Below are 18,336 nucleotides of genomic sequence, written 5' to 3'. Positions count from 1 at the left end.
TTAGAAGTCACCAAGTAGAACAGGCTGGCCTTGAACTCAAAGAAATCTGCCTGGCTCCAGAGTGCCACCACTTTCATTAAAGTGCTAGCTGGTTGGGATTTAGCTCAGTGGTAGAGCGCTTGCCTGGAAAGCGTAAGGCCCTGGGTTCGGTCCCCAGCAACGAAAAAAAGAAAAAAAAAAAAAAAAAAAGAAGTGCTCACTGAGGTAGTTGAGGCATATCAAAAAAAAGTGCTAGCTGACCTGTTTTGTTTTTTTTAAATGTGGACAGTGTTGAAATGTAACAGCCTGTATCTTCCTGAGGCTAAAGGCGTACATCTCCACACCTGGCTTAGAGCTAGCAGGACCTTTTGGGATGAACATTCCCTCACCACTTGGCATACACCTTTAGTAAGGAATAGAAGAGCAAATACTAAAAATGTCTGTGACGTCTCTTTGACTCAGCTCTTCAACATCTAATTTAGTTAATGCAATTAACAAGCGTGAGTTTCCTTGAGGATGTGGAAAGGGAGCCCTCAAATTCACTTTCTATTGAATAGATTTAAAGGGCCAATAGTTCTAGTCCTTTAAAATCTGAATTCCAGTTCGTTTCCCACGGAAAAGTTTCTCCAGCGAAGCTTAAAACAACGCTCCTTCCTATTCAGAATATGAGCCATGATTTTATTTTCCCCCAAGAGCATGTCCCCTAAAATAACACCAAACGCTGCCAAGACGTTCGAGTCTTCAAGAACTGTTCATTTGCCAGTTCAATTTCTCAACTGAGGCGCGTCACTAAGCGTCTCACCGCCATGTGCAAAGCGGCTAGGGAGAAGTGTGGGAGGCAGCGTGGCGCTTTCGGGAGGGGTCTGGGGCGAGTCTAGTCTTCGCCTTTCTACCCTGGACACCTCAGGTGACTGGGCAACGGACCGGCAGGCCGGGAAGACCCGCTGCCAGTCCCTCACCCCTTTCCTGGGTCCGCCAGGAATCCTCAGTTGACAACCCTGTTCCCCGACGCCGAGAGCCAGAGGCCAACGTCGGGCGGGACCCGGCGCCATGACTGGGTCGGTCCCAGGCACATCGCGACGCTCACCCTAAGGGATCCGCGAGCGTGCCTCGGTTTCCGGGCGAGAGGAGGAAATCACTCCGGGAACCGCAAACCCCTCCTTTGAAACCAAAGCATAGATAGCGTCCCCGTTGCCACGGAGACAGGCCTATCTGTGACGTCATTTCCGCCGAGCTGTCTGGCCTCCAGACTGTTGAGAGGAAAAGAGGAAAACTGAGCAACAGCCACGACTGTGGACGCGAGCGTCTCTAGTGTGCGCATGCGCCCGCTCAGCGGCCTGCTTCTATTTATGTGGGGGATCCAACATGGCGGCTGCGGCGACCCTGGCGATGGTGGTGGAGCCCATCAGAACGTAGTAGCGGGGACAGGGACCTGGTCCGCACTCACGGTGGCGTCCGCGGGGACAGCTGAGGGTGCTGGAGGGAAGAAAAGTGACGGAGAGCAGAAGGAAAGGCGGGCAGGCACGCCGTGCGGCGTCGAGACGAGAGCCGGCTCGAGCGAGCGCCGAGGGCCAGAACAGTGGGGATGGCGGAGCCGCGCAGAGTCGCGTTCATTAGCCTGTCACCGGTGAGGCGGCGCGAGGCCGACTTCGCGGGCGCGGAGCGCGAGCCCCCCCGACTGGAGCCGCAGCCGTACCGCGAGCCGGCCCGGGCGGAGCCGGCCCCGCGCTGACGCTCAGCCCCGGCGCGCGACAAGCCGCCCCCCAGCGCGAGGTCAGCCGCGCCGAGCCGCCATGGCGGCTGCAGCGCGAGCCCCCGCGGCCCGAGCCGCCGCCGCCGCCGCTGCCCCTGCAGACTCCCCCGCCGCGGGAGTCGGCTTCCCGGGCGGAGCCGCCCCCGCGACCGCCGAAGGAGACTGTTCGCCTGGAGCTGGTGCTCAAGGACCCCACGGACGAAAGCTGCGTGGAGTTCAGCTACCCGGAGCTGCTGCTGTGCGGAGAACAACGGGTACAGAGGGTCCCTCCCTCCCGGCCGCCCCACAGCCCGGGCGCCTCCGGACCCGCCGCCTGCCCGGGCTGCTCTGCACTTCGCTCGCCCCGGGGGTGGGGTGGCGGGGGCCGGGCGGCTAGACGGGGCGGGAGCTGCGCGGCTCGGCCAACCTGGGTGGCCGAGGCTGCCCCCTCCACACCGCGCCGAGCCGGTTTTCCTGTGCACCTTTCGAAACCTCAGCTTTTTCCTCCTTTTCCTTTCTGTTCCCCACACCAAATCCCGAGGCCCTGCGAGCCGTGCGGCTAGCTTCTTGTGGCACTTCCATCTGTCGTTCCGGTAGAAGGGAAGCGAAAAAACCTTGGGGGACACGCCCCCCGGTCTGAAGCGGAGAGATTGTGTGACCCCTTCTCGGCTCATCCTCATCCTTCCTCAACCCAGCTGTATCGTGCGCCAGGGCTGCTGAGATGGGCTCGTGGCCGGGTGGTTTATTTTCCTTGATTGAAGGGGATTTAAGAGAAATTAAACATTTTCAGAAACTAATGATTCCACGTTAGGAATGAAAAAGTGGATTCGTAATGTGGTTGCACTTGTGTTGGTAAATATTGTTAGCTTTGTGTGTGTTGAGTTTGTGCATATTGTCTTTGAATGGAAAGGTCTCCTGTCTTATTCGGTGGCTGTTCAGTCATATTATTTGAGTGGCTTTCATTAGTTCGAATTGGGAGCGTTTGTCCGTTGTGGTTTTGTGGAGAATGACGGAAAAAACATTCGCTCTTAATTTAAAAAAATTAGGAAAATATATATCGGTATGCTTTTGAGGGAACCGGTGAACAATGGGGATTAGGACAGCGGTTGTCGGTGACTGTAATTTTTATTGTTGTGGGTTGGTGATCTTTGGCGGGGGGGGGATGGGAGAGAGAGAGAGAGAGAGAGACGGATAGAGGCAGGCAGGCAGACAGACAGAGGCATTGCCCTCTTGTTTAGAGACCATGCTCTTTATTAGGCTGGGCTTTCTAATGGACTCCAGAATGCATTAGTTCCTTTCAACTATCTCTGTTGTTGCAGTGAAGGACTCTTTAGTTAAAAGTCTCACATTGACTAATACCATTAATCTGTGTTCATTTTGTGCCAGATAATCCTTTGATGGCTAGTTACAAGTATTGTGTGGCCATCATTACTAAATGTTTTCAGAGAAATTGAATCGTTAGGGGTAGAGACCATTTTAGTCACTTTCAGGTATATTTTGTCCTGTAGACTCAATTCTTCCATAACTCTTTGTTTTTACAGTATGAATATAATTTTTGTCTATTAAATTGGAGCATTTTCAAAAGAATTATCCTTGACTCATTAATATAAGTAGGTGTACAATCTTTACAATTTGCATAAGTTACAGATGCAAAACATTTTGTAGATGTGTATGGTAGTCTGTGACCTAAGCACTCTGGAGGCTGGGGTGGAAGGATGAAGAGTTCAGGACCACATAGTGAGAACCTGCCTCAAAAAAACAAAAATTGGGCAACAAAATGGCTCAGCAGATAAAGGCACTTGCTGCCAAGCCTAGAGACCTGAGTTCCATCCCCAGTGTCCACATGGGGGAAGGAGAGAGCCATCTTGTCCAAGTTGTGTACACACACATACACACACACACACACACAGACACAGGTATAATAAAACAGCAAGACAAAAGCCATTTTTGGTAGAAAAAAATTACATAATGCTACTTTGTGGTTTGTTGTTGTGCAAATAGAAAGTACCTACAATAACCTAGATTTTGTTTTGTTTTGAAACCGGATTTGGTGTCCTGGAATTCACTTTGTAGACCAGGTCTCCTACTCAGATCCCCTCTGCCTCTGCCTCCTGAGTAGTGGAGTCAAAGGTGTACACTTTCCTGTACACCTGAGTAGGTGTTTTAGTCTGATTTTAGATATATCCTACTTACATTTAACCTGCTGTATAGGCTCTGTGGTATTTACTGTTGTGTATGTGATCGTTCCTTGACCTTTAAAGCAATGTTTGGTACATGGCTATACTTTTATATTCTATGAGACATATGAGTTGGGTTTAATTTTTATGTTTGCTTCATAGATAATATCAATTTAGGGATTTATTGGTTCAATTTTCTCACTATATATTCAACCATTTATCTTTTGTTTGTAATTCCACAAAAGAATTTGTTTTTTAATGTGATATACTTTTGTAGGAAAAGTTGCCACATTTTCCTATGATTAGTCCCATTTAATATATTTATTATTTAAGAATGTATAAATTACACTTCTGTAAATAAATTGTGACAGTTCCATAAAGAAAGATCCTAGAAGACTGACCAACTGGAGGATGTCTACAAAGTGGTAATCCCAAAAGTTCCTCCTCCAGGAAGTCTAAGCCAAGGGTCTTGAATATGCCAGGCCAGGGATGTATTACTGACATGACTCCAAGTACTCCCCATCCTTTGTTTTTGAGACAAGATGATTCTGGTGAGGCAGGCCATTAATTTACTTTGTAGCCCACATTGGCCTTGAATTTATGATCTTGTTTCAGATTTCTGAGTAGCTGGGATTATAGACCGGTACCACCAACACTGGCTTCGATTAATTTATTTTTAGAGTTATAATTTTTCCAAAGTAACTTTAATTTTGAGTTACTGTAATTAGTGTACCTTAGTATAGTAGGCTAAGTCAAATTAGAAAAACAAATCTCAATTTTTAAATAGGTGTATGTCAGTGAATAAGATTTGTCAACTGAAAGTTGGTAGGTGTGGGCTATTGAAAACAGTATGTTATAAGTATCATCTACATTGGGGTATATTTAAATAAGCACCCTTCTTTCCTGCTAAATGAAGTGTGCAGTCCCAACTAACATACACAGTTGAAATTTGTCCATATTTATGAGGAAAAGTAGATCTTGGCTAACTCTAACAAGCAAGATCACCTTGCAGGTTAGATCAGCCCTTTAATTTGTTTTTTCTTTGTGGTATTTATGCCATAACTGTGGTTCACTATATATTCAACCATATATATATATATATTTTCAATGCCTGAGACATTGGAATCGTCCCTGCCCTGAGAGATCCATGTGTTCACCGTTGCTGGCAATAATGTATTCTGAATTATGGACATGACAAATACATAAGAAAAAAGTTCAGTTCCTAGCAAACCAAGGAATCAGATAACCTGAGTACCCATTTGAGAACAAAACGAGTTAAATGTTTCCTGTGAGAGAAACTGCTGGTGATGACTGCAGCATTGCAGAATGCTGGTATTCCTTTCTTATGTTGGATAAGACCTGCAAAGGATTTACAGGTGCTACTAGGGTCGAAGAACAGAATCATTGCATTGATATCACACATAGGTAGCTGATAACTTGCAATTTGTTTTACCTGGGTGGGGGAGATTCTTCTTGAGTTTTTATTGGGGAAAGTGGTAGTTCTTTGTGGGTGTTTGTTGATTTGAGGTCTCACTGTGTAGCCCAGGTTGGCCTCACATTGCTGTCAGACTTCTTACCTCAGCCTTCTGAATGCTGGGATTGCCAACATTTTTCTTAACTGTAGAGGAGAAGTGAGTCTTTTAATTTTATAGACCATATGTAAACAAGAGATAGATTTTGATGCCTGTATTAAGTACACAAAATACTTTAGAACGGGTTGGGCATGGTGATACTCTTTGTATCAGCATACTAAGACAGGATTATAATGTTGAGACTAGCCTAAACTGTGTAGTGAAATCCTGTCTTGAAAAACAACTTGGAATGACATTTTAAGGTGATTCTTAGTTAAAAAAAAATATAAATCTTTGTTTATATTTACATATATAAAAATGAGTCAGGCTGTGTTGGAGGTAAAGCTCAGTGGTTTTAATTAGCATGTGGTGAAAGGCTCTGGGTCCCATAAAAGTCCCCATGCGAATAAGGGCCTAGTATTTGGACTGCACTGTGATGGGAGGGAACAATTTTAACAGCAAACATGCTGATTGCTTCAGTTAGTTCCATTAGATGACTGCGTTTCCCAATTCAATGCTTACCTTCCCTACCAGTCTTCTGTTGCTAGGTTGTTTCCCCTTGAGTTTTACATTTTTCATTCATAATGCCATTAGGGTAAGAAAATCTAAATATTTATTATTACATTTAAAAATTGATTCTAAAATCAACTCTTTAAAATCTTAAGAAGTCTCCCTTTATTCTGATGTGCTAGGGAAGATGAATCCTTTTGCCCTCATCCTGTTCATGTTTCCCTGTCATGTTTTGGGCTGATTTTGTGTGTCAGTCTTTATATTTAGGATGAAGTGCCTTAGTTCCAAATTCAGGTCTTTGTCCTGGTTGTAATATACTTTCATTTTTAACTATTTAAAGCTGCTACATCAGTTAGAAAAAGTTAACCCTTTAAAATACTTACTTTCAGATGAGTGTGGTTGTGTACACTGTTAATTCCAGCATTAGGGAGAGAGAACTAGAAGGACCTCTGAGTTGGCCATCCCAGTCTATTCAGTGAGTTAGGTCGTTCAAGACTACATAAAGACCCTGTGTTCAAAAAAACAAAACAGGCAAACAACAAAACTAGAGTTTTTTCAAAGTAAAATTTTCTTGATTGGATAAAAATGGTATTTTTTAAAAGTAGCTCTTAGCTTTTTTTTACATTGAAAAACATGCATATAAAACACATCTGCCAAAATGCATGTCTATTAAGACTAACAACCTGAGCTCAATCCCCACAATCCACAGAAAGATACAAGTAAAGAGCCAACCTCATAAGGTTACCCTTTGACTTCCACATGTATGCATACTCACTCATCCCCACCATGCAGCAGCGCACAATAATATTTTAATTTTTAAAAGTAATAAAGTCAGGGCTGGAGAGATGGCTCAGCGGTTAAGAGCACTGACTGCTCTTCCAGAGGTCTTGAGTTCAATTCCCAGCAACCACATGGTGGCTCACAACCATCTGAAATGGGATCTGATGCCCTCTTCTGGTGTGTCTGAAGAGAGCAATGGAAATAAATAAATCTTTTTAAAAAAAGTAGTAAAATCAGGAAAGAATACAAGTTTATCTGTTTTGGCAAGTGTATGGTGAATTGCTCAGTGTGTGTGTGTTAAACTCTTTTAGAACGTTTCATTTTACACCGTTAGAAGAAAGCCATGGTGAGCTATTGCACTTTTTAGCTTTGTGTATCCCTTGAATTGATATCTATTGACAGGTGACAGATGATAAAGAAATTATTCTTAGTCTCAGCAGAAAGCCAGACAGCTGAGATACTTCAGTAATAACTTGTAAGCATATTTTAAATCCTGATTCTATAATTGATTAGCTTTTTAGGGATATTAAGTGGCTGAATCAGTCCTTTTTAGGGATAATATCAAAACAAAATGTGTGTTTTCATTTTTACCTAATGTTAGTCTTGAGGAGCGATTGCTTTATTTGGGATGGGATCATTTTGCAAGTGGAGTCAGTTTAGATTGTTGACTTCTTGACCATCAAAAAACTGTACAGTGTGTATATGTCTATTAGCTGCAGATACTTTCCTACTATGTACTATTGTTAAAAATAGCTTTTAATGCTTTTGACCAATTTGTTTCTATTAGGAATATTGATTCATTGAAATATAAAGATATATTCAAGCCTGGAAAATAATACAATGGGTATAATGAGAATACTTACTTGCTGTGCTATTAAATGTATATTTAGTTATATTGAACTGTAGTTGATATATGATTAATACATGGCAGTGTAGTTGAAGAAGTACTAATACTTGTGTTTCTTTCCCATTTCCTTTAAATCAGAAGAAACTTGTTCATACAGAAGATCCATTTACTGATGAGCATAAGGAGAGACAAGAAGTGGAAATGTTGGCTAAGAAGTTTGAAATGAAATACGTGAGTACAGTAATATTTACCTCAGTCATTTTGCCCTCTTGGCCAGTTTTCTTTGTCTGGTTAGTTGGGAGGGCCTGTAAATAGCAACTGCTTACTTATCTTGATCTCGCAAATTGAAGCTGAATGAATGGTTTTGACTGCCAGACAGTTTTACAGGTTTGTCCTGACTGTATTAGTAGGCTGCATTCGTTGCAGTCAGTCTTTCTAGAATCTAAACAGTTTGCTTAACAATGTATAATAAAAAAACTGTCAGGTAAGAAAGATTCACTGTATTTATAGATGAAGAGAAAGAGGCGCTAAGTGCCTGATCCATGGTCACACAAAGTCAAGAATAGACAACACATCCTGCTGCGTATAGCTCTAACCCTGTCCTCTTCCCACAGTTGTGGAGAACATTGTTCTTTTAGTATAGCAGTTTATCAACCTTCCTCCTTTTAAGAGAAGTGCTTTAGACTGTACTTCTAAGCTCTGTAGATCAGAATCAGTAGGAAACTCCTTTATGTCATATCCACCTTAAATATTCTTTTTTTTTTTTTTTTATGATGTGGACCTCAGACTCCCAATGTTGTGTTCATCATGGATGTCTCAGAGGACTCCCAGATGTTTTATGGTCATCAATGATCCAACATCATCCCCCCAGGCAACTGTGTTGAATTTATTGAGCAGATGATCACTAGTAGTGCTAGTTAGATTTCCATTGAAAACTAACATTAACTACCAGATGCTTGAGTGTACTTTAAACTCTAGAGCATCTTTGGCAGTGGTCACTACCTCTGTCATTGCACAGTCTTCATAGGAATCAGTTCATGGAACAAATTGTTTTCCTATGTGTTCCTTATTGAACCACTGTCTACAGTTGCTCTCCCAAGATACTCAACTCATGCAGGAAGAGGGATTACATGCAAGAAAAAAAATCGTACTGAAGAATATAGGGTGAACTCACACTCTCGCAACTTGCTGACCCAAACAGGGAATCCCAAACCTCAAGACTGAGGAAGAACTTAGAAATCACCTTGGAGGTATCTATTCTGAGAGTAAAATGCAGAAAAAAAAATGAAAAAAAGATTAACTTTCTCTTTACTCATCCATAATTTACAGCTATCTGTCTTGATCACTTCTACTCTATCCATCCCTTGCTTGAGCTATCAATCCACTTGGATTGGCTATTCCTGACACATCAAACCACTATGACTCTGACGTCACCATACATAGCCAATGATTTTTCATAGCTTATGGGGATTCCTCTGTCATTGTTTCTGACTCAGATACTACCCGGTCAAGATTATTAGCATCTTATATGGGATTATTTCTTATTACACACGATTTCCAAATTTTAATTAATCTACATTAAAACTCCATGTAGAAAGTAGACTGTCCCTAACATCTCTTACCAGGATCCCAGCATGCAGTGCATAGATTATGATGTGGACCTCAGACACCTTAAATATTCTTATATATCCCATATTCCATGCAACAATATATTAATTCTTATTTTAATAAAAATATAAATATAACTGTAATATAATTTCTCATATAACTTTTCCTCCAATTTTAAAACTATATAACTGACTATAGAAAGCTCTATCCCTATGTCTTGTTTATTCAATGCTTTAACTACTCTTGGTGAGTTGGGAAATGAGGCTGCACTTCTGGTTCCTCTGTGCGCATTAGAAATGCTTTACAGAGATGGGATATCAGTATCCACTGGCCTGCCATTCCTGTTATCCTCAAAGTGTAACTCTTTAGATTGACATTTTTTTGGCTCCTGCATGAGAAAGAAATAATCAAAATACAGTGGAATTTGAGTTAAGTTGTAGGCTACTCTTTGCCACCAACAAATTGTGCCCCTTGGATGAAGTTGTTTTAAGCCCCAACTTTCATATCTATGAGATTCTTTTTTTTTTTTTTTAAAGAGTCCTTCTGGGTATATAATCTGTGGCTCTTCACTAAGATAGATGAACTGGTAGATGCTCTAGAAGAAAATTTACCCAAAAACCCATGCCAGTTTGTAGTGAGGTCTTTTCTGGTTGTCCTTGCTGTTTTAAGACAGTCTCACTCTATAGCCAAGGGAAGCCTGAAAGTCATGACCTTTCTGTCTGTATCTCCTGAATAAGATGATGGTTTCAGATGTTGAGGCTAAACACCCCAGGTTCTGGCTATGTTTTAAGATAGTTTCTAAGTGGTGTATGTCAGAGCAGGGAACAGGGTTCATTTTAATGGGTTTAGACTTGTTCTCTTAGTTTGGTACTGCATATGTGTTGGGACTCCCATTTCTAGAGCTGGGTATAAATTCAGTAGTCTCTGTGAAGGTGTCCAGCACAGTGCCTAGTGCCTCACATGGGACTCAGTTAACTTTGATTGTGAGCAACTCCTTGACAAGCATTTACTACCACTGATGAATTATAGCTTTAAAGTCTCCTTACTTATAAAAATATTTGCTTCCTCTACCTTATAGACTTGGAATGCCAGTATTAATGTATGTATCAGAGTCCTAGTAGCTTCAGAGTATTTTATTTTTTCCTTTTGTTTTTTAAGGGAACAATGATAAATTTGGTGATCCAAAAGTAATTCTGAGGATCCATATAAATGAAATAGTTGAAGTGATCATTGTGTGGAGCATGCCTGTAACTTCAGCTCTCTGAGGACAGAGGCAGGAGGGTCACAACAGATTGTCTAGGCTAGATAGATTTGATTTGCATGGTGAATTCCATGTCAGGGCTACAAACCAGGAAACCGTGTCTCTGGTTTTTTTTTTCTGTCTGTCTGTCTGTCTGTCCCCGTGTGTGTGTGTGTGTGTGTGTGTGTGTGTGTGTGTGTGTGTGTGTGTGTGTGTTTAAAAAGTCTTGAGTTTTATTTTGCTATAGAGTATAAAACAAATATGTTAGATTGGCAAGATGACTCAGCAGATAAAGGCACTTTCTGCTGAGCCCAATGGACCTGAGCTTAATTTCTAAAATCCATGATAGGCTGACTTTTGCAAATTGTCCTCCAACTTCCACATGCCCCTTGCCCAAAATAACTAAATACTTGTAAAAATGTTCCTTGTGTGTCTGTCCTGTTCTATCTGCCTATCCTTCCTCCCTCCCTTCCTCCCTCCCTCTCTTCCTTCCTTCCTTCCATTCATCATCCATCATCCATCATCCATCCATCCATCCATCCATCCATCCATCCATCCAAGTAGGATCTTATTATGCAGCCTTAGCTGGTCAGATCTCACAGACCAACCTGCTTCTGCCTCTCAAGTACTGGAATTAAAGTTGTATGCCACCATGCCCAGAAAAAAAATAATAATTTAGTAATTGTATAAATTGTGTTGAGTGACCTAACAACTAGTTGTGAAATACTTTTAATAGTCCCCTTGGATATGGCATTAGGAAGTGGATATTACAAAGTGTGTTATCATTTTAAAAATTATATCATTCATTGATGCTTCTAACTCCTGAGAAGTTAGAGCATTTGAGTAGCCTTCCAGGTTCTGGTTTTCTTCCATTTTTGTCCTTTTATTGGGTATGGCTCCTAAGACTCAGCTTGCTAAAGTTTTGGATAGAGTGTGGGCAAAGTTGTTAAGATCACTACAAAATGAGTTCTACTCATGAAACAGAAATACCAGTGAATTTAGTGTTCTAGACTAACAGTGGTCTGCAACCAGGCTAGATGTAGTGACTCTCTGTGAGTACAAGCTGGTCTACATAACTCCAGGACTTCCAGAACTACATAGAGAGACCCTGTCTTGAAAAACAACAAAACTAAAAGCAAAAATAAAATAAAGTAGTAGCCTGGGACAGCCCGCCGTAGTTGTGGATTCCACCTCTTTGGACTCACCCCACTGAAATAAGAAGTGTTCTAAAGGAGAGAGAAAGAGACGTGTGTCTGTATTATACACGTGGCGACTTTTTTATAGTATTCCCTGAACAATGCAGGTTGCTAACTATCTAATATTGCACTAGCTGTTAACAAATATCTAGAAATAAAATATACAGCAGGATACAAGGGAGTTATGTATAAACACTATGATTTTATACAGGATATTTGAACATCCAGAGATTTTGCTATTTTTAGGGGTCCTGAAAATCCAGGATATCATCATAAATGGTCTTTAAAAACTTTAAGGGATTGGGTAGTCTTAAAGGGAAAAGAAATCCTTGCTCAAACAATACCTTTTTGTTTAATTCTGATCATTTGCTTTGTTGAGCCATTTTTATTATATGGCCTCTGAGCTAAATACATTTTTAACATCTTTAATACCTGCAGACATATTGTGAAACAGCAGTTTTAGGACATGTGGAAGATCTTACACCCATAAGTGGTGGTTATCAAAGTGTGTATTAATGTTTCTGTGCTGGCGACTGTTTCCATTGATTTAAAACTGTAGGCTTTTTATTAGAAGGTTGAAATCAGCATGGATGTAAAAAAGATAGTTCTAGGCGACTGTCTGGGGTAGAAATTGAGAGGCTTTGTGACCAGGATATTTTCTTCTGGTTGTAAGACCAGAGTCTTATCAGTTGGTGTCCTGCTTGCTCTGTTGGCCATACGTGATCAGAGAATGTTGATGCTTTGCTCCATTGACTGTCACAGAGGTGATGCGGTCCTGCCTTAGGAGTAGCTTGTTTGTTTCTCAGTTTACTAATGCAATCCTTCAGCATTGGCTTGAGATACTGATTATCAGGTTAAGCCAGTACTAATGACTCAGTGCTAATGACTGACTCATGAAGGAGTACTTAGAAAAAGGACTTTAAAAGGGTTCTTTATTTGAGACGTAACAAAATGGAAGTAAATTTTGATTCTTATAAAGTCTTAATGTGTAAATTATACAGTATAAAAAGATTCAGAAAATTATAAATTATGATTCTGTCGTAGGGCACAGTCTTTTTTTAAAGATACTGAAAAAGAGTGATTCATTATAGGTTTGTCTACTAGGGAGGGCATATTGCCAATCTGTCTTGAGTTCCTTTAGGTAAATTTTAATGCTTAAAATTCACAGCTCATATGTTCCTTTTGGGTGTCTATTGAATGAGTTATTCCAAGACAGAAATGGTGGCGCATGCTTGTAATCTTAGTACTTGGATGCTGAGATAGGGAGATTGCACGTTTTGAGAACAGCCTGAGCTGCACAACAAGTTCCAGCTTTGGGACTGGAATTACAGATGGGTGTAAACCACCTTGTGGGTGCTAGACTCAAACCGCCAGGTCCTCTGCAAGAGCAACAAGTACTCTGAACTGCATGAACCATCTCTACAGCCACCTGTTTTTAAACTTAAAAAACTATATATTTAAGTATTTTATGTGATGTTTGTTTGGGTGTGCACATTCATATTACATGTGTGGATATCCAAAGACAATTCATGGAGTCTATTTTCTCCTCCTCTACATAGGTCTTTGGGGAATCAAGCTTTGTTGTCTGGGTGGGCAGCAAGTGTCTTTACCTCTGTGCCATCATTGTTGGCCCTCAGATATCTAATAAACACTCATAGTGTCCTTTCTGTGATTAACCTGAATTTTAAATAAGATTTAACAAACAGCTTTTCTTAGTCCTTATATATAGCCTTTTGTTTTAATGACTACTTGCATTGAATGATCATGCCATAGTTAAATGGTTTATATTTATATCTTTGATGCTGTTATTAATAGGATTTTTATGAGATTACATATTAATATAATAGCTTTAGTTAGCTCTTTTTGATTATTTAAGATTGACACTTAAAAGGATTCACACCTGTTTAACAGTACTGCTGTTCTGCTCCATAAGCACTAACAATCAACAATGGTCATTTTTAGTGGCAACAAACTGGTAACCTTGACTGGACACACAGGTTCCTTCATCTAATTACCAATAAAGCTATTTGTTCTGTATTTGCTCATCACAACAGACCATGGATTTGTTGTTTTGTTTCTAGTTTTCCCCAGGCAAATTATACTCATCTAATTGTACCTTGTGCCTCTGCCCTGAAAGTATCCGATGAGCAGCGGCTGTGGTTGTTTGCAGTTGTGATTTTAATTAGCATTCTAGAGAAAACTTTAAAGTCCGTCTGAGCCATGAGAGTTAAGATCCATGAAGGGTAAGAGTCCATCAAAAGGGAACGAATAAGGATGAGCACATGTGCTTAGGATGAGGATTTCAAAGGACCAAAAAGCTCAGGTTAGAAAGTTGTGAGAGAAAGATGGATAGGCAATTGGACATACCATGCAGAAAACCTCACACTTGTGACTATTAAGGTCTTTGTTTGGATTTTCCTTATAGTAGCATATTTCTGAGGCAGGAGATTATAGGAAGTGATATGTTTGAACTGTTTATCAGATGTACTAAGGGTAAACTTGGGGGAAGTGAGGTTAGCCAAGGGATTGAATAAGTTTAGGTAAAAATAATGTCCAGCTCTCAAGACCTGGAGTTAGAATGGAAAGGAAGCTGGAGGTATGACTAAATCTGTGAGCAGAGGTTCATGGGAGACAGACGTGAGCTAGAGATAATAATTCTTAACCCCAACTCTGGCAAAAATTTAAAAGTTAAAAGGGAGAGATTGAGAAGGAAGGAAAGTAGAGAAGAAAGAACTGAATGACAGACGTTGAAGGTTAGAATTATTATTGAGATATAATTTAATAACAGCTCATCAATTTTAATTGTGCAACTTAGTGAGTTTTAATAAGGGTACGCAGTCTGTAAGTATTGCTGCAGTCATGGTGTAGGTCAGTTTTATCTCCCCATAATGTTTTTTGGCAGACAGTCCTCTACCACTAGCCCAAGCCCTGGCAACCTCTGGCCTGTTTTGTTTCCAGAGGCTATTATTGTTTTTCTAGAATTTCCTGTAAATAAACCCTGTCTGTGTGGGGCTTTGGTTTAACATGGTCTTCTATTATCTCATGTGTCTGTGGGTCTTCCAGTGTTTTATTCATTCAGCACACCAAAGGACATTGTACTGTTTTCAGAGTTTGGAGCTTTTATTTATCTTTATAAAATAGTTTTTTATTTTCTGTTCATATCGAGGCCAAAGGACAACATATAAGAGTTGCTTTCCCTCCTCTACCTTGTCAGTTCCAGGGACCAAGCTCAGGTTGTCATGTGGAAGCCTGATGTCAATCTGCAGACGTTGGTTTTTTCCTTCTACCAGGCAGGTTCCAGGGATCAAACTCAGGCCACCCTGGCTTGGCAGCAAGGGCCTTTTTTTAAAGATATCTTGTTAGGCACTGGCAGTGGTGACGTTAATCCCCCCACTCAGGAGGCAGGTTAGATGTTTCAATATCAGTATGTATGGCACACAGTATTTATTTAGAATTACCTTTGGATGTTACTCTGAGGGTAAGCACTGTATTAGAGACATTGTTTATAATTCAGTGTAGCCTTTTTCTCCCTATCATTTTTTTATTTAGTTTTTATTTAAAGACAGGTTGCATTAAATGTAACCATCTTTAAACACTAGACTTGATGTGCATTAAAGTCAGCCCTGTGAGAACTGGAACCAAGTTCTCTTATCCTTTTCTCCAAAGTCCACTGTGGCTTGAAAGTAACATGTTGATAGGCCATATCCTTGGTATTTTCCTCTTCCTCCTTCTCCCTCTTCACAGGATGAGGAGATGGTTCAGGGATGCTTAAAAGTCATAGTTGAGTTTGAATTTGTAAATGTAAATGTTCAAAGTGAGGCATAGGGTATCAGAGGTTTTCCTGGTACCAGAGGAAGGCTACTCGGTTTAAAGTACTTATCCCAAGCTTATATGGCACTCTGAGAATGTGAGTAACATTTTGTATCTAAAATAGAATGAGCTCTTTATGCTGTGGTCAGCCAGGGCAAAAGTAAGGTATAACTTAAATAATGCCATCTCCAAGAATTGGCTTGTTTTTGCCATTGTTTTGTTTTAAAAACATTTAACATTAATTATAGGTTCACAAGTTTCATAGAGTAGAAGAGATTCTTGTGCTCATCAATCACCCAGCTAGATACTCCCTGGCTATGCCTCACATAACGACAGTCATCAAAACTGGAGTGTGGACTTTGGCACAGGACACTTGAGAATAGGCTAGACAACAGACTTCATCTGACCACCAATTCCTGTATGTGCTTCTTTTCATAGTCATATATTCTGCATGTACAATTACATAACATTTCAGTGTAACTTTTTAAGAATAGGTTTTGGGGCTGTAGAGTGGCTTGATGGCTTGCAGAGAACCTGAATTTGATTCCCAGCACCCACATCAGGTAGCTTGCTACTCTGTAACACCAGCTCCAGGGGATCCGATGCACGCCTCTGACTCCTGAAGGCACCTAATCTTTGTATGTATTTATGTATGTATGTATGTATGTATGTATGTATGTATGTATGTATGTATGTATACCTGCATGTGTGCATGTATATAATGTATATACAGTGTACGTACATATACATATGTGTATATGTGTATATTTATGTATACATATACACACACATACTCACTGATGCACGCATGTGCACTCACAAAGCTAAAAATCTTAAAAAATAAAATAAAGGGCTGGAAAGAGATGGCTCAGTGGTTTATTTAGATCACCTGCTTGTCTTACAAAAGGATGCAGGTTTGGTTCTCATCATCCATAATTAAGTCCAGTTATAGGGAATCCAGTGTTGCCTTCTGGTTTCTGGGGGAACCGGGCAGGTGTACATGCGCATACACATGCAGGCAGCATTCATACACATAAGATATAATATTTTTTAAAGAATGTTTTTATGTATTGTACACATGAGACATAGTTGCATGCCTGTGGCATATGCGAGGTCAAAGGATAACTTGTGGGATTAGCTCTCTCTGTAGGCTTATCTAGATTGATTGTTTTTCTTTTGTTTCTTGGAGACAGGGTATCCCTGGCTGTTTTAGAACTCACTATGTAGGCCAAGCTGGCCTTGAATTCACAGAGATCCATCTGCCTCTGCCTCTCAGGTGCTTAGATTAAAAAGCATGTGCCACCATATCCAGCAGATTGACCTTTTTATGTTTTCCTTGGCTTTGGTAATCATGATGGCTTTGCAGAACACTGATCAGTTATTTTATAGCCTCGTGGATGAACAAAGGCTTTTGAAGGAAGACCACAGAGTTGAAAAGTAATTTTTATTATTTCAAAGATAGATGCCATCCATTTGACTTCTCATTGTTCTACTATGTGGTTGAGGACATGTTGACAGATTTTCTACCTTATAGTTACTTTGTCCAGCTTGTTGTACTCTGAAGAAAGAAGCAGTCACTAAGTGCACTTTACATGCCAGATATGGGGAGGTACAATTGCCTACAGAGGGTTTCTCTACAAAAAGGATGTGAATTCTCTAAAAGGCCTTTTTTAATTCATGGAAGCAGTACTGGTGCTGAGTAAATCTAATGTCTCTCTTCTTTGCAGGGTGGGAAAGCCCGTAAACACCGGAAGGATCGGCTACAGGATTTAATTGATATAGGCTTTGGCTATGATGAGACAGACCCGTTTATTGATAACTCAGAGGCTGTGAGTACTATATTTTCAATATGGCAGGAAGCTCTTGGCAGTAGACGTCAAGGCAACTTAAAATATTTCCGGGGATGTTTATTTGTGCTTTTTAAAGCTGTTTATATAGCTTGAATTTTTTTTAACTGTAGATTTACATTTTTCTAATGTTGGCTTGTTCATGGTAAGTTGTTACTATATTGCTGTCATAGGCCAGGTTTTGGCAAACTCTAAAGGGCCATGTGGTAAATATTTTAGACTGTGGGCCATATGGTGTCTCTTATAGCTCTTCTCTTCCTCTAGCATGAGCACAGTCACAGAGAATATGTACATAGATTACTGTGGCAATGTGAAGGGTAAAACTTTACTGATAGACTGTAAAATTTAAACTCATGTAATTTTCATGCATCACAGAATATTTAATTTGATGTTTTCCCCACCACTTAAAAAATGCAAAATTCATTCTGGCAGGCTGTGTAATAAACTGTTAGGCTGAGCTTGGCCCGCAAGTCCTGGTTTGCCAACAAGATAGTAGGCCATTACTTGTAGTTTGCTGTGCTTTCAGGTCTTTCCAGAATGTTTTGAGGTTAGTCAGTTACTTATTTTCAGGTGCATAGTTAGCATTAATTCCTAGAGAAATCATTACTCCTTGCCCAAACTGAGAAGTAAAGTTTTCAAAAAGGACAAAGGCACAGTATTATATACTGGCAATCCCAGCATTTGTAGAGATGGGGGAATCAGGTGTTCAAGGTCATTCCTGAGTACGTGGCAAATTGAGGGTGTAGTCTGAGATATATGAGACCCTATCTAAAAACAGAAGCACATAAGTAATCACAGAAGCACATGCACTCTCTTATACACAAGCACACACATTCATACTCATACTCAGGAGAGGGAATAATGTTCTAATCAAATGCTGAAAATGATTACATTAAGCTTAATCAATGGTGGAAAACATTGATGTGCTTTCTTAATTTTGTAAAATTTTATTATTTATGTGTTATGTATATGTATCTGTGTATGTGCCCAGGGAAATCAGAGAGGTATTAGCTCCCTGAAGTTGGAGTTCTAGACAGTT

The 18,336-nt window shown here is 40.5% G+C and overlaps 1 protein-coding gene and 1 pseudogene across 1 annotated transcript in view; one reads left to right on the top strand and one right to left on the bottom strand.

The window, feature by feature from the left end:
* The first annotated feature begins 1,221 nt into the window (after positions 1-1,221).
* The window catches only part of Ubn2 (ubinuclein 2), a 66,431-nt gene continuing 49,316 nt past the window's right edge, over positions 1,222-18,336 (top strand). The window contains 4 exon segments of the mRNA XM_032906733.1: positions 1,222-1,736; positions 1,739-1,986; positions 7,735-7,827; positions 17,178-17,279. Coding sequence (XP_032762624.1) covers positions 1,565-1,736; positions 1,739-1,986; positions 7,735-7,827; positions 17,178-17,279 — 615 coding nt within the window. The 5' untranslated portion in view covers positions 1,222-1,564.
* LOC116904675 lies at positions 8,372-8,452 on the bottom strand (annotated as a pseudogene).

This window comes from Rattus rattus, chromosome 6, assembly GCF_011064425.1.
Source record: "Rattus rattus isolate New Zealand chromosome 6, Rrattus_CSIRO_v1, whole genome shotgun sequence".
NCBI classification, from domain to species: domain Eukaryota; kingdom Metazoa; phylum Chordata; class Mammalia; order Rodentia; family Muridae; genus Rattus; species Rattus rattus.
The sequence above is the reverse complement of the archived record's forward strand: the minus strand, read 5'-3'. Positions and strand labels throughout refer to the sequence as shown.